The following is a 13,608-nucleotide window of genomic DNA, read 5'->3' on the forward strand; positions in this document are numbered from 1 at the left end:
AGCAGAGAGGATGATGCTAGTATTAGCCGACTTAATACCTAATGGATTGAATAATACATAACGCAGCGGGTGCCTCGTTCAACTCAAACTTCAACATGTACACGGCTGTGCCAATTCTAATTCTAATTCCAATTCTTCTCTCTGCAGACGAGGACGGACCCGATTGACCATGTTGCGACAATCCTTCAGAGCCTTTGCCCGCACGGCTGTTGCGAGACCGGCCGCGGCGAGAAGCTACGCTACGTTCAACTGGGAGGATCCCCTCAATGCGAATAACCTCTTTACCGAGGAAGAGCAGGCCATTGCGGAAACTGCAGAGCGATACTGCCAGGAACGGCTACAGCCCAGGGTCTTGCGTATGGCGTCACCCTTTCTCTCTGCATTTACATGATGCTGCTTCATATTTGCCATTCGTGCGGCATTGCTGACTGACTCGCTGACTTCTGATTCTCTTCCTCCAGAGGCCTACCGAGACGAACACTATGACCCCAAGATCCTCGAAGAGATGGGCGAGCTAGGTCTGCTTGGCTCCAGCATCAAGGGCTACGGATGCGCTGGCGTTTCTTCGGTGGCCGGCGGCCTGATTACACGAGCGGTCGAGCGAGTCGATAGCGGCTACCGGTCTGGCATGTCGGTGCAGTCGTCCCTCGTCATGGGTGGCATCCACGAGTTCGGCACCGAGGAGCAGAAGGAGAGATTCCTTCCCGAGATGGCCAGGGGCAAGCTCATTGGCGCCTTTGGCCTGACGGAGCCCAATCACGGTAGTGACCCGGGCAGCATGGAGAGCGTCGCGAAGCCGCATCCGACCAAGAAGGGATACTACTCACTGAGCGGAGCCAAGACCTGGATCACCAACAGCCCAATTGCCGATGTGCTGTTGGTCTGGGCCAAGCTGCAAGAGACGGGCAAGATCAGGGGCTTCTTGATTGAGAGAAAGGACTGCCCGCCTGGTACACTCGAGACACCTGCCATCAAGGACAAGAACGGGCTCCGAGCTTCCATCACGGGCATGATCCAGATGGACGGCGTTCCGGTGCCAGAAGCAAACATGTTCCCTGATGTCGAAGGCCTCAAGGGACCCTTTAGCTGCCTCAACAGTGCCAGATACGGCATCTCACTCGGTGTCATGGGCGCCTTGGAGGACGCCATTGCTCGAGCTCGCACCTACTCCCTGGAGCGCAAGCAATTCAAGGGCAACCCTCTGGCTAGGTACCAGCTCATTCAGAAGAAGCTTGCCGATGCCGCCACAGATGCCGCCTATGGCACACTGGCTGCGGTGCAGGTCGGTAGGCTCAAGGACGAGGGCAAGGTGACTCCCGAAATGATTAGCATGGTTAAGAGACAGAACTGTGATTCAGCCTTGCGCAACGTCCGCGTGCTGCAGGAGATTTTCGGTGGAAACGCTGTGAGCGACGAGTATCACATTGGAAGACATGTGGCGAACCTGTTTGTGACGCAGACATACGAGGGACAGAGTGATATCCACAGTTTGATCTTGGGCAGGGCGATTACCGGCATACAAGCCTTTGTGTAAAATATGCTAGCAATATAGATGATGATGAAATAAAAGCATATAATCACATACAGGACGTATAGTATAACACGTATATTGACTGCGTTTCATAGACCTCGTCAAACTGTGCTTGAGCGGCCGTGGTTTGGATGCCAACTAGCACAGGCCAAAAGTTATGTACATTTAGGTACTGACAGTAGCATCTACTATACATATTATCATCATGTATACCTATTCACTCATAGTAGCATCTATTATACAGATTATCAAGCGTTCGGTCCGTGATTCGGGACAAGATGTTAGGTAGTTAAAGTTATGAATGGCTTGAGTCGAACACCACCAAGCGTAAACCTTGGAGCGAGATTCTCCGAAACCCCACCGTGGGGTTGCCGTGACAGTTCCGTGCGATTTCATCGCCGGCCAGACAGAGCAACTACTCCATTCGGGATGCTACTGCGTCTCCGTCCCTGAGGCAAAAGCTGGCCGTCCGTATTAGAAAGCAACGCCAAGCGCCGTGTGTGCCTAGCATCGCAACTACTAGCGGTATGAAAGGGAAAGGGGGCCAGTATTGGTGCATCGTCATGGGCTTCATGCTGTTCATGTAATCAATCACAAGGTTAGCCGCCCCGGCTTTGGTCATCCTGACATAAGGTGCCCAGCTTTGTATGTACGAGTATGTGTGCAAGGTGTGCTATGTATGTGCACGTCCCGGCCATCACGGTGCCTCCCGTAAGAAGCGTCAAAGGCATCAGTCACGCCTCAGTTTTGGCGCTTCCAGCCGTCGAAGCTGAGCGAAAGACATGGATGGCGGCGACATGTCACCTTTGGGCCGTAACAACGAGAGAAAGTCCCCTCGCCGCTATCGCCCTTTGCGCGCAAATCCGCTGCATATCTGTTAGTGTCCAAGTCTCGGCCTAAGCAGCAGCCTGCAGTGGCGGTGTCTGTCTTAGCCACCGGTGTGGCCCAAGGCTGGGGAATTTATTAAAGAAAAAATGGAAGAAAAAAAAAAAACTGGACTCTTTTCGGCCTTGCTATTGCTTAGTTACCCAGTTTGTTAGTGGTTTGTGTGCGTGGGTTCGCAGCCACTGGCCGTGTGCAAGCCCGCTCTTTTGGTGGCTACCGCTACTGACTGTACGTGCTCATTACTACGACTCCTACTGTGCCTTTCTCTTCTCTTTCCTTCCAACCCCTCCACTTTGCTTTCGACATACAAACTCGATCTGCACAGGACCGCCATCAGGGACTCTGCACCCCCGATCAGATAAAGCCTCTACCTAGCGCTCAGGACTTGCAGACGGTCGCCTTGCATCGTCTCCAACGTCCGCCTAGGATCTTTTGATTCTTTCTTTGCCTGTGAGTTGCACCGTCTCCGCATCGTGACCCGACCAGTCCGGGAAAGCAAATACTGACGCCAGTTCTGCCAGCCTCGATCCGAGATCGATCTTCCACCACCCTTTTAGATACCACATACCCTCATCACAATGGCCCTGAAGCGCATCAACAAGGAGCTCAAGGACCTCGGCACGTAAATCTCCCCTCTCCCGTCTTCCCTTCTCCTCCGCCTTATCGGCCCTTGCTCTTCCCCCCTTTGGTGCCTCTCTCTCTGGATACTTTCGTCAGGAGTGTCGTCGTTTGCAGCCCAAGCCGTCGTGTGAGGTGGGGCTATGCTGAGCGGGGGTCTCACCAGCTCAACGGCATGGGCTTGATGTTCGACTTCTGGAATGTCTGAAGTGTCTGGCACCAAGTCGCACCTGGCTTTGAGCGTCGAGTTTTGTATGCTGACTTTATCGATCGAATAGTGACCCGCCATCATCCTGCTCCGCTGGTCCTGTTGGAGAAGATCTGGTAAGTCGGGAGCCTTGTTTCCATGCGTCAACTCCATCAGAGGATGGGTGTAGTTCGCGTGGAATGACAACGACGTTGCGTACAAAGATGAGCTAACGTGTCCTGCAGTTTCACTGGCAAGCTACCATTATGGGACCCGTGAGTTGATGCCCATGGATTTTAGGCATGGCTTTGTTTGTTCCTGACGGCACTTCGTCGTTTGGGATGAACAAACAGATGGCCTTGCCGACAACGCCGTTTTTGACAAGATGGACGACTAACGACCGACATAGGGTGATTCACCATACTCAGGAGGCGTCTTCTTCCTGAAGATCCAGTTCCCTACGGATTACCCCTTCAAGCCCCCGAAAGTCAACTTTTCCACCAGAATCTACCACCCCAACATCAACAGCAACGGCAGCATCTGCCTCGATATTCTTCGAGACCAGTGGAGCCCTGCTCTGACCATTTCCAAAGGTAGGCTATCTGTTACCCCATCTCGATGAGATGACACTCTGTGAAATCAAACCGCTGACATGGAAATCACACAACAGTTCTCCTTTCCATCTGCTCTATGCTGACAGACCCGAACCCCGATGATCCCCTTGTGCCTGAGATTGCGCACGTGTACAAGACCGACCGGCCCCGGTACGAGGCGACCGCTAGGGAATGGACACGCAAGTACGCCGTCTAGGCAATACCAAACGGTTTCTTTTAAGGGGGTTTGATGGCGCTGGGTGTTTGACGTCCTCTATCACGCAATGACGGTGCGGCATGTTTGGCGAGCCTCTACGTTATAAGCGGGTGCGGGGATGATATTCGAAGGCGGACAGTGCAAGTTTTTTCTTTCTTCTCCTTGCTGTTCTCATCATCTCTTCGGGTGCACCACGTTTATGATGCTGGGGGTGAGACGACGCATGGCCGGCGGACAGGTGGCAGACTAGACAGAAATATCCGCTATTCAAGGGCTTATGCGGCTGGACTTGACTTTGGGTTTGCATCAACAACGTGTACTCTGCATCCAACAACAGGCATCTGATTTAACGCGTCTATAAGAATGGTTTACTTATGTGATGTATGACATTGTGAATTGTGCTGTTGAGCTGCAAGTGAAGTTGCGTGCGTAGAACTATTACCACTGGAGCAGAGCAGTAGAAAGTGAAAAGTGATGATTTTGGAATATGGTATAGGGAGTAAACAAATGTTACGGCGGCGTAGTCCCTAATGGAGAGGATAGAATACATATGGAGTCCGTCTATCTAAAATAGACGTCCAAGCAATACCTGTTAATGTACGGATAAGCCTCTAGGAAGGCCAGTAGATAGCCTAGATAATCAACGTCCATGTGAAAGGGAGAATGTCATGCGTTGTGGAGGATTTGGCGCTAATTCTATAAGAGATTCTGACATGGAGTGCAGTATGGTCAGAATAAAGTGGTAGGCAGTGGTATCCATGGATGGTGTGTCCATGTCCTTCATGTCCCTCCATATTGCAGGGTTATGCGCAACCAGGCAGGGAATGCACGGGACACTCCATGAGATTAGCGCCAGGTCGGTAGGAAACAAACGGGAAAAGAAGAGCACAGAGTCCTGCATCTGTGTCGGTACTATCTATGGTATAAGAAAAGAAATCCGGGTGATGATTAAACAGGAATTAATAAACAAGATATCAATACTTGACGAGCTGGAGAGAAGGAAAAAGAAAAAGCCCGGGTCAGGCGGCAAGCGCCAAGGGCATCTCCGTCACACCTTTTGTCGCATCTTGTTTCATGTAGCCTCGCGCTCAGCCTCCTTTCGCCAGCCATTATGCATGCGGGGAATTAAATTGACCACGGGGGGGAGCGACAAGTAAAACGGCAGGATAAAAAAATCGAACGATTTTCCACAAGTCTTGAAACTCGAGGGCCTGGCGATGGATGCATGTTTTGCGCTTGCACACATGTTTTTGATTGCTTCCATTTGCTGGATTGTTTTGACCAGAAAGATTGCGATTTATTGAGAGAGGCGTCGATAAGCTGAACGGAATCTAGGGGGGCTTTTCTCGCTTCGGGGGGGTTTTGAGGTGGAGAATGTCGGGTGGTCCTTTGGGTCTAAGCAGCTCCGTGTTCAATATGGGAGAATCCTCCGTGTAGGTTGAAGATGCTGTATTTGGACCACGGGGAGATGGATCACGAAAAGAGACAACGATGGAGAGATCTCGGGTCGGGAATAGCATCGACTCGACTGCCAATATCCCACCCGCCGGTACGGGCTTCCAAGATGCTGGTCCCCCGACAATCAATCACAGAGGTTACTCGTACATACAAGTGCTTTCAGCGGGCTAGACAGGTAGTAACTCGCCCCAAAACGAAAATGAAAAAAGGCGCCCTTGGCATCAAACCAACCGTCAATGGTCTGTTTCGAGACCTCGGCTGGCCGGCCGCTAATTGGCTGCAAAACGGGGGCCCATGTCCGGCAGTCGTGTATTTCGCTGCATGGACGAGCTTCTGCAACCTGTAACAGGGACGCGGCAGCGAATCCCCGGCCGTGCTCGCTGCTGTTTTTGGCGTTACTCGTAACCCCCGGGGGTGGAGGGTCTCGGTCTCGTCTCTTACGACTTCGTGGTGCGAAAGTCTGGACTCTTTTTATTGTTCTCTCATCTCTAGTTTCTCTTTTTGCTGTCTGTTGTTTTGGATTTTTTCCGTGGGTTGCGTTGATCGCAAGGCAAGGTCGAGTTTGCTTTGTTGAATCTTGTGGTATGTAAACTGCTGTCCTTTGGAATATTAATGTTGACGCCCATTGCCTTTGGATGGGAGACGGCTTCTTCTCCTTTGACGCTTTGGTACTGACTACTATTGGTTTCTGCAGATCTCGGGATTGCTTCCTCTCCTTCGTTTCTCTTCATTATATTTACGTTACTTTATTGACATCAAGTCATTCCACTCTCTTATTCGACAGGCTGCTGCTCGTTCAGCGGGATCTGAACCACCGATACTGCCTGCGCCAATCGATCGCTTCTAAACTGGAAGATAATTACAGAGACTATACCGTGACCGACCATTTGTTGGGATATAGAGCGAGAGGTTTCACCCGAAACTCTTGGGTATACGTCCGAATTGCGACAGCCGACCAACCAGCCACAAGCTTTGCTTCACAATGGACTACGAAAAGTACGAGAGCTATGAGCGGCCGACGGAGAGGTCCAGATGGACCCCCCTGACGCGCATGTTGCTCTCAGGAGAAATGACACAGGAGAAGCAGCAAGAGCTGACGGCGCGAGAAAAGTTTGATCGATGGATGATTAACGAAGGATACCGAAGAGTGTACGTTGCTCCCAAAAGGACTTTGTGTAAAGCAGGGGTAAAAGGGAAGAAACAAAACATGAACGCAACTTGCTGATCCAACGCAAACAGATTTGTCTTCGTTTTCATGCTGGCCCATGCCCTCATCTTTGCCTTTGCCTGCGTCCACTACGGCCTCAAGGACAGCTTGGCCACATCTCGAGCCACCTTTGGCTTTACCTTCGTCGTTGCTCGATCGGCTGCTCTGGTCCTCCACGTCGATGTCGGCATCATCCTCTTCCCCGTCTGCAGAACCCTCATCTCGCTCCTCCGACAGACTCCTCTCAACGGCGTCATCCAGTTCGACAAGAACATCACGTTCCACATCACGACGGCCTGGTCCATTGTCTTCTTCTCGTGGGTGCACACCATTGCCCACTGGAACAACTTTGCCCAGGTGGCGGTCAAGAACAACCTTGGAATCTACGGCTGGCTGCTCGCCAACTTTGCCTCGGGCCCTGGCTGGACTGGATACGTGATGCTGATTGCCCTCATGGGCATGGTCTTCACCTCGATCGAGAAGCCCCGACGCGCCAACTACGAGCGATTCTGGTACACGCACCACATGTTCATCGTCTTCTTCATCTTCTGGGCCATCCACGGAGCCTACTGCATGATCCAGCCCGACGTGGCGCCCTTTTGCACGAGCATCGGACCCTCGGCCATTGGTGTGTTTTGGCAGTACTGGATGTACGGAGGCTTCATCTACCTGGCGGAGAGAATTGCCCGTGAAATCCGAGGACGCCACAAGACGTACATTTCAAAGGTCATCCAGCACCCCAGCAACGTCTGCGAGATTCAGATCAAGAAGGAGCACACCAAGACTCGAGCTGGACAGTACATCTTCTTCTGCTGCCCGGCAGTCTCGCTGTGGCAGTATCACCCCTTTACGTTGACCAGCGCCCCCGAGGAGGACTACATTTCCATCCACATGCGTTGCCAGGGTGACTTTACCATGGCCGTCTCGACTATGCTGGGCTGCGAATGGGACAAGAAGGGCAGCTCGAGTAAGGTTGTTGGAGTTGCCGGTGACGAGACCAACGATCCGGCCCTGAAGCGTGTCCTGCCTAGAGTGTATGTCGACGGCCCCTTCGGATCTGCTTCGGAGGACGTCTTCAAGTACGAGGTGGCGGTTCTCGTCGGTGCCGGTATTGGCGTGACGCCCTTTGCCTCGATCCTCAAGTCCATCTGGTACCGGATGAACTACCCCCAGCAAAAGACTCGTCTGCGAAAGGTCTACTTCTTCTGGATCTGCCGAGACTTTGGCTCCTTTGAGTGGTTCCGGTCGCTGCTGCTGGCGGTCGAGGCGCAGGACGTGGACAACCGCATCGAGATCCACACGTACCTGACGGCCAAGATCAAGGCGGACGATGCGACCAACATCATGATCAACGATGCCAACGCCGACAAAGATACCATTACGGGCCTGAGGAGTCCCACCAACTTTGGGCGGCCCAACTGGGACATGATTTTCCGAGGGATCCGGAAGCTGCACAGTCCTTGCGAGGCGGGTGTGTTTTTCTGTGGACCCAAGGGACTGGGAAGTTCCCTGCACGTTTACTGCAACAAGTATACGGATCCTGAGTAAGTTCTTTTGTTTCATCTATCCTCTCTGGCCCTTTTCTTTCTTGTGTAAACTAATTCTGACTCCCCATCTAGGTTCTCGTTCGTCTGGGGCAAAGAAAACTTTTAAAGTGCCTACGATTGTTTCAATCTCCTTGTCAACGGCCTCTCCGTTTCTTTCCCTGTTTCTTCTCCACCGCGACGAGATCGATCGATACTACTACAGCAGTGCCCGTGCCCCTTTTTTTGCTTTCCTCTCAATTTTTGTTTCCTTTGTCGACTCTTGTCCCCTCTCATGATACCAGGGCTTGCTCTCTCAGTGGTGGATGGAGAAAGTTTTTCTTTTTATAAACGTAATAATTCCCATAAAAGTCGTTGCGCTGGACGCATACACGTAACTTACTGTTGGCGAGAGGGGCCCGAGGGGGAGTTTTTGACAAATAAAGAGGAGGATAGGATATAAGGGGATGGAGCAGGCTGATGAGAGATGACTTGTACAAGAAATATAGGTATATATTCAATATGTGAGAGTATATGTGTTGCGTATATACGTTTCTCGTCTTGTGTGATTACTATCTATCAGGTTACAAGTAAAGCAGAATAAAATGTCGATCAAGATTTGGATGAATAAAACTTTGATGATACTACCTACCTATTGAGCTGGGATGCCCGATTTAGAATGCTTTTGACGCCAGTGTCAGCTGTAATAGCCTAACTGACGTCTTACTGTCCAGCATACCTTGTATTGTACGTACAAGTGGAGGTATTAATGCCGGCTTTTCTGTCACTGCGGAGCAGCGTCTGAAATTCATATGCCGCTGTTGGCTAGTAGCATCAGCAATCGTCGACTTTGCAGCAAAATGAGGCAGGTGGTCACGCCGCCCCTCGAATGTTTCACTCTTTCATTTCATTGTTTTATTCTTTTATATACGAGTATTATACGGATCCACGATTTGGAGTAATTCAGAGCGAGGGCAATGAGGAAAGGCCGGCCCCCGGTGACATTCTTTTTGAGGAGATGGATTGAGGCTTCGGGGTATCCGATCCCGTATCACGGGGCAAGATCTCACCGGTCATAAGGATTTCCGGGCCTAAAGAAATCCATACTAAACGAAAAAAGAAAAGAAGATAAGAGGGAAGGGAAAATAGAAGAGCCCAAAGGATCGTCACGAGCGTAGCTCCATGCAGTCTGACAGCTTCCGGCATTCCAGCGGGCGAAGACCGTTGTGGTTGGGCGCCTCGTTGGAGAAGAAAACAATAAAGGGAAGTTACTAGGTCATTTTAGTACGGTGCAGTCAGAAAAAAAGTGAATAAGAATAGCAGCAAATCTCAGCTTTGGGGCATCAGCATTTCCCAGCCTGGCGGTCATCTTATGAAGCAGCTAGTTTTGGGTATTTTGGATCTCTTGTGGCTTTTTTTTTTCTGATGGTTCCTATTTCGGGGGGATGTGGCGGAGGCTGATGCAGGAATGGGATGACATTTTTGGTTGGAATTTTTGGTTCGTATTGTTTGCTGCACTGCACGTTATTTATTGCCAAAACAATGGTGCTGTACTATTGAAGATGAGGCATGGAAGGGAGAGACATTGAATACTTGGTCACGCACTCGCCAATCAATGACGAACCGAGTACTACTGGCGGTTTAGTGTCTAATAGCGCCAGCTTGGTGCACGTCATTTCGCATAACGACTCGTTCGTGGACGAGGCGATCAGGCTTACGGTTCTGGGCAAGGTGAGGAGCGATTGCAGCATGGATGGGATGGATGGCCTTGGGCGTTGCTTGTAGGCCTAGCACGGTACTTGTGCGAGCATTACAGCGAGAACGGACAAGGTGTGGTAATCACCAAGAATGACCACTGACGTTGACATTGACGGTCATGAAATGACGATGAAACAAATTGCCAACATGGCGTATCAACCTGGTACAGTAGCATCAACATGGACCCAGGTGAGGTAATCGTAATATTCTTGTACTGTATATACGAGTACACGTTACCTGTCCGCCCAATTGGCAGGTGACTCGGCTTTCAACTGGCATCGACCCTCGGTTCTCTTTTTTCAGGGGATGGGGATCCTCTTTTTTTCTTTTCTTTTACCACTCGTTCTCTCTTTTTTTCTCTTTGGTCAGTCTTCCATGAATCAAATGGATCCTTTTCCCTCTCTGAGCAGTTCGTATTCTGGGGGGTCCCTGCATTGCCACTTTTTCGCCGCTAAGCTGCACCGGGCAAAAGCGCTGCTGTTTGATTCACTCTCCTGAAGTCCCGCGTGCAACATTCGTACTAGCCCAACGGGTCCCTCTGCCTCTGCCCAGCGAAATGCGCAAAAAGTGCGTTTCGTTCTCGTGCTGCTCATGTGTTCGCGACAATGCGATACGAGTAATACCTGTGCGGTGTCGCCACGGGGTACCGGTACCTGCTGGTGCACGTACAATGGCGCAGCCCGTATTGAATCTGTACTGTAGACATGATCGAGGCTTAGTAGACGCTTCTGGGCGGCCTCATCTTTAGTGTATCTTGTGCTCCGTAGAACCACCAGACTGCGACAGCTGGACTGGAACTTTAGCGGACTACCCGCACTGAAAGAAGAAAAAAGAAAAAAATCCATCGCTGATTACAGAGGTCAACTGGCATGCTGTGGACCTGTTTTGCTCGTACAGATACCCGCGTGCCCGACTGTCCGAGTACCCTTGGCGCAAGTACCGGGTACCCCCCAACGGGGTCTGTCTGCTGCGTGGCTCAAGTTCTCCGGGAGTCCGCGTGTGCCTGCTGCGGCCAATGGCCAAACAACGGGCCGTTTCTCGCTTTCTCCCTCTGGCTCCTCTGGCCACTGGCTCTTGTCGCCAGTCAAATTCCCCAGGGCCCTTGAACTTGCTGCTTCCATCCTAACCGACCCCTTCCACTCGCTTGTTTCACTCGCCTGGCACCTAATCGCCATCGTCATCATTCTTCAGTTTTTTCTTAACTTTACTTTCGACACCACTATTTTCATTGTTGTACTGCCTCATTCTTAAGACGCATAGTTTGGCCACACCTCGAGATTTTCCTTCAAAATGCGCCTGCCGTTGGCACTCGTCTTCGGCGCGCTGCTTGGAAGCGTCCATGCAAATGTTGTGATCCGACAAGATGACTCGGGCTCATCGTCCACTGCTCCAGGCTCGTCCGATGGAGGCGACTCGTCGTCGTCTACTCCTCCGCCGTCATCCTCGACAACTCCTCCCCCGACCTCGTCGACCCCTGGCAGCAGCAGTAGCAGCAGCAGCTCTTCTGACGACAGCGACAGCACCACCACCATCTTTGAGACCGAGACTGTGACGGGCCCCGGCGGCAGGACTGCGACAAGCATCAGGACTGTGACGACGACCATCACCACCACGATTACCACGACGTCGACGGCTTTTACCACGACCACTGTTACTAGCAGCAACGCGGAAACAGCCACCACCACCGTCTTTGAGACCACCACCGTCTTCGAAACGCCCACCGCCGCGCAGAAGCGGGATTACAGGGTTGCGCCCAGGACGGGAGTTGATCCCCTTCCTACCGAGGTTGTTGATGCCGAGTCTCTGAACCAATATCTGGCTCTGCGCGATTTGGAGGCGCGCGCCTTCGTCACCGATGTCGTGACTGTGACCGTCGGAGGCGGCAGTGGCACCACAATTGTCGACACCACCACCAGGACCGTCCGAGACACCGAGACCACCAGGACCGTTGTTACCAGTACCATCACCCAGACCCATCAGGCCAATGCCAAGACGACCATTACTACGACCAGCACCTTGACCGTCACCTCGACTCGTGTTACCACCGGTGTCCAGGAGACCAGCACCGCCCCGACAGGCTCCGGTACGGGCGTTCCGGATGGCAACACCAGCCATGCCTCTGATAGCTCGGGCCTGTCCACCGGCGCCAAGGCTGGTATTGGTGTCGGCGTCGGCGTCGGTGGTCTTCTCATCATCGGCGCTGCCCTCTTCCTCATCCTGAGGCGTCGCAACCGCGGCCCCAGCCCTGACCACGACGACCTGGTTGGCGCTTCTGAAGTCCCGATCGGCGGTGGCGGCGGCGGTGGAATTGGCGGTCCCGGTCGCCAGCAACCCATGTCAGCTCACACCGCCAACGCAGCAGCTTTCCTGGCCCCCGGCCGCACTCCCGTCAAGCCCGCCGCTCCCGAGGGCTACCGTGGTACCGCCCTGGGTGATGGACGTGCTGGATATGCCAAGCCAGAGCCATATGGCTCAGCCTACACTTCGCCCAGCCCGGCAACGACAATGGCAAACACTGTCAGCCCCGTCTCGTTCGACAACAGGACCGCCAACGTCCCCCCTGCTCATGCCGATGCTGCTGAGTTGGGCAACGACAACGTCAATGCTGCCAAATGGAACAACCCCGAGGCTGCCGAGATTGACGGCAACGCAGTCCTGAGCCACCAGAGCGGGCCAGTCTACGAAATGCCTACGCAAAACTATCACTAAAAGAAGCAAAAAAAGAGGGCAATATTTGGGGACCTGATAACTAGAATACTGGATCAGCAAAGGAGAGGGCTTGACTCCCAACTGATTTGATTGGGAGGAAGCCCATCTGCAGCAGCGGCGGGAACATACAAGGCACGTGCCTTTTGTATATACTGTCTATACCCGGCGTGTTCACCACGAACTAGGCTTAATTGCAACAGGAGAGGCTTGGTGATTCTAACAAGACCTGGAGGAGGAAAGATTTTTCGATTGATGTGATTGTATGAAATTGACGTTAGAAGAAGGGGCTATGCCTTTGGGAAGACGCGTGATGATGCTGGAAGTCTCGATAAACGTGTGACGAATGAGGTTTGAGGAACTTGAGAGAGCAGAGCCATGTTGTTTTGCTCTGTTCTGTGTAGCCACCTTTTATGTATCTTTAATAATGGACTGTTTCAATTTACTACATGTTTTCAACTGCTGCGCGTGTTTACTTTTTCTTTCTTGTCTTTTCTCCCTTGTCTTTTCTTTCTTTATCTCCGTTTTGTTTTTGTTTTTCTGAATTAGCCTGGGTGAATGTTATTATGCTTTTTCTGAAGCAGTCGGTTCCTGGCTAATGCGCGCTCAGCCATGCATTCCGCGGCAAAAAGCCGGGCTGCTGCGCCTCAGCACGCTACGGCAAATTTCCAGTGTTGCGCCAAACTTTGAAAATAGAGTAAAAGAAGCTTAATGCGATGAATGGGACTAGCGAGGATGCGAGTTGACGTCTATGATTTGGAAGTACAGGATTGATGCATGATTGTTTGCAATTAAGATATAGCTGATTTTGTAGATAAGTAGTGATGAAGCGGTGAGATCTCTTCTTCTATGCTTCGGTTGGTAGACGAAGACAAAAACGAGGATATATAACTGGTAAAACTCCAGGCGCCATCTTTACGACATT

General features: G+C 51.8%; 5 protein-coding genes across 5 annotated transcripts; 4 read left to right on the forward strand and 1 right to left on the reverse strand.

Moving 5' to 3' along the window:
* The first annotated feature begins 59 nt into the window (after positions 1–59).
* V8C40DRAFT_242326 (acyl-CoA dehydrogenase/oxidase) lies at positions 60–1,601 on the forward strand. Its single transcript, XM_083215193.1, has 2 exons — positions 60–356; positions 462–1,601. The coding sequence occupies exons 1-2, from the start codon at positions 170–172 to the stop codon at positions 1,532–1,534; spliced, it is 1,260 nt and encodes a 419-aa protein (XP_083074072.1). The 5' UTR covers positions 60–169; the 3' UTR covers positions 1,535–1,601.
* A 965-nt stretch (positions 1,602–2,566) lies between these two features.
* On the forward strand, positions 2,567–4,351 carry V8C40DRAFT_200856 (ubiquitin-conjugating enzyme/RWD-like protein). Its single transcript, XM_083211980.1, has 6 exons — positions 2,567–2,644; positions 2,938–3,038; positions 3,313–3,358; positions 3,467–3,496; positions 3,631–3,814; positions 3,892–4,351. Exons 2-6 carry the CDS (start codon positions 2,995–2,997, stop codon positions 4,029–4,031), a joined length of 444 nt encoding a protein of 147 aa, XP_083074073.1. The 5' UTR covers positions 2,567–2,644; positions 2,938–2,994; the 3' UTR covers positions 4,032–4,351.
* Positions 4,352–5,785: 1,434 nt separating this feature from the next.
* On the forward strand, positions 5,786–8,840 carry V8C40DRAFT_242337 (ferric reductase NAD binding domain-containing protein). Its single transcript, XM_083215194.1, has 4 exons — positions 5,786–6,071; positions 6,184–6,638; positions 6,729–8,240; positions 8,316–8,840. The coding sequence occupies exons 2-4, from the start codon at positions 6,472–6,474 to the stop codon at positions 8,347–8,349; spliced, it is 1,713 nt and encodes a 570-aa protein (XP_083074074.1). The 5' UTR covers positions 5,786–6,071; positions 6,184–6,471; the 3' UTR covers positions 8,350–8,840.
* Positions 8,841–9,164: 324 nt separating this feature from the next.
* Positions 9,165–9,781, reverse strand: V8C40DRAFT_242339 (uncharacterized protein). Its single transcript, XM_083215195.1, has one exon. The coding sequence runs from the start codon at positions 9,423–9,425 to the stop codon at positions 9,183–9,185; it is 243 nt and encodes an 80-aa protein (XP_083074075.1). The 5' UTR covers positions 9,426–9,781; the 3' UTR covers positions 9,165–9,182.
* A 1,328-nt stretch (positions 9,782–11,109) lies between these two features.
* V8C40DRAFT_242341 (uncharacterized protein) lies at positions 11,110–13,142 on the forward strand. The gene has a single exon (XM_083215196.1). The coding sequence runs from the start codon at positions 11,268–11,270 to the stop codon at positions 12,684–12,686; it is 1,419 nt and encodes a 472-aa protein (XP_083074076.1). The 5' UTR covers positions 11,110–11,267; the 3' UTR covers positions 12,687–13,142.
* Positions 13,143–13,608: the final 466 nt, after the last annotated feature.

Source organism: Trichoderma camerunense (genome assembly GCF_050948025.1).
Source record: "Trichoderma camerunense strain CBS 138272 chromosome Unknown V8C40scaffold_7, whole genome shotgun sequence".
Taxonomy (NCBI): domain Eukaryota; kingdom Fungi; phylum Ascomycota; class Sordariomycetes; order Hypocreales; family Hypocreaceae; genus Trichoderma; species Trichoderma camerunense.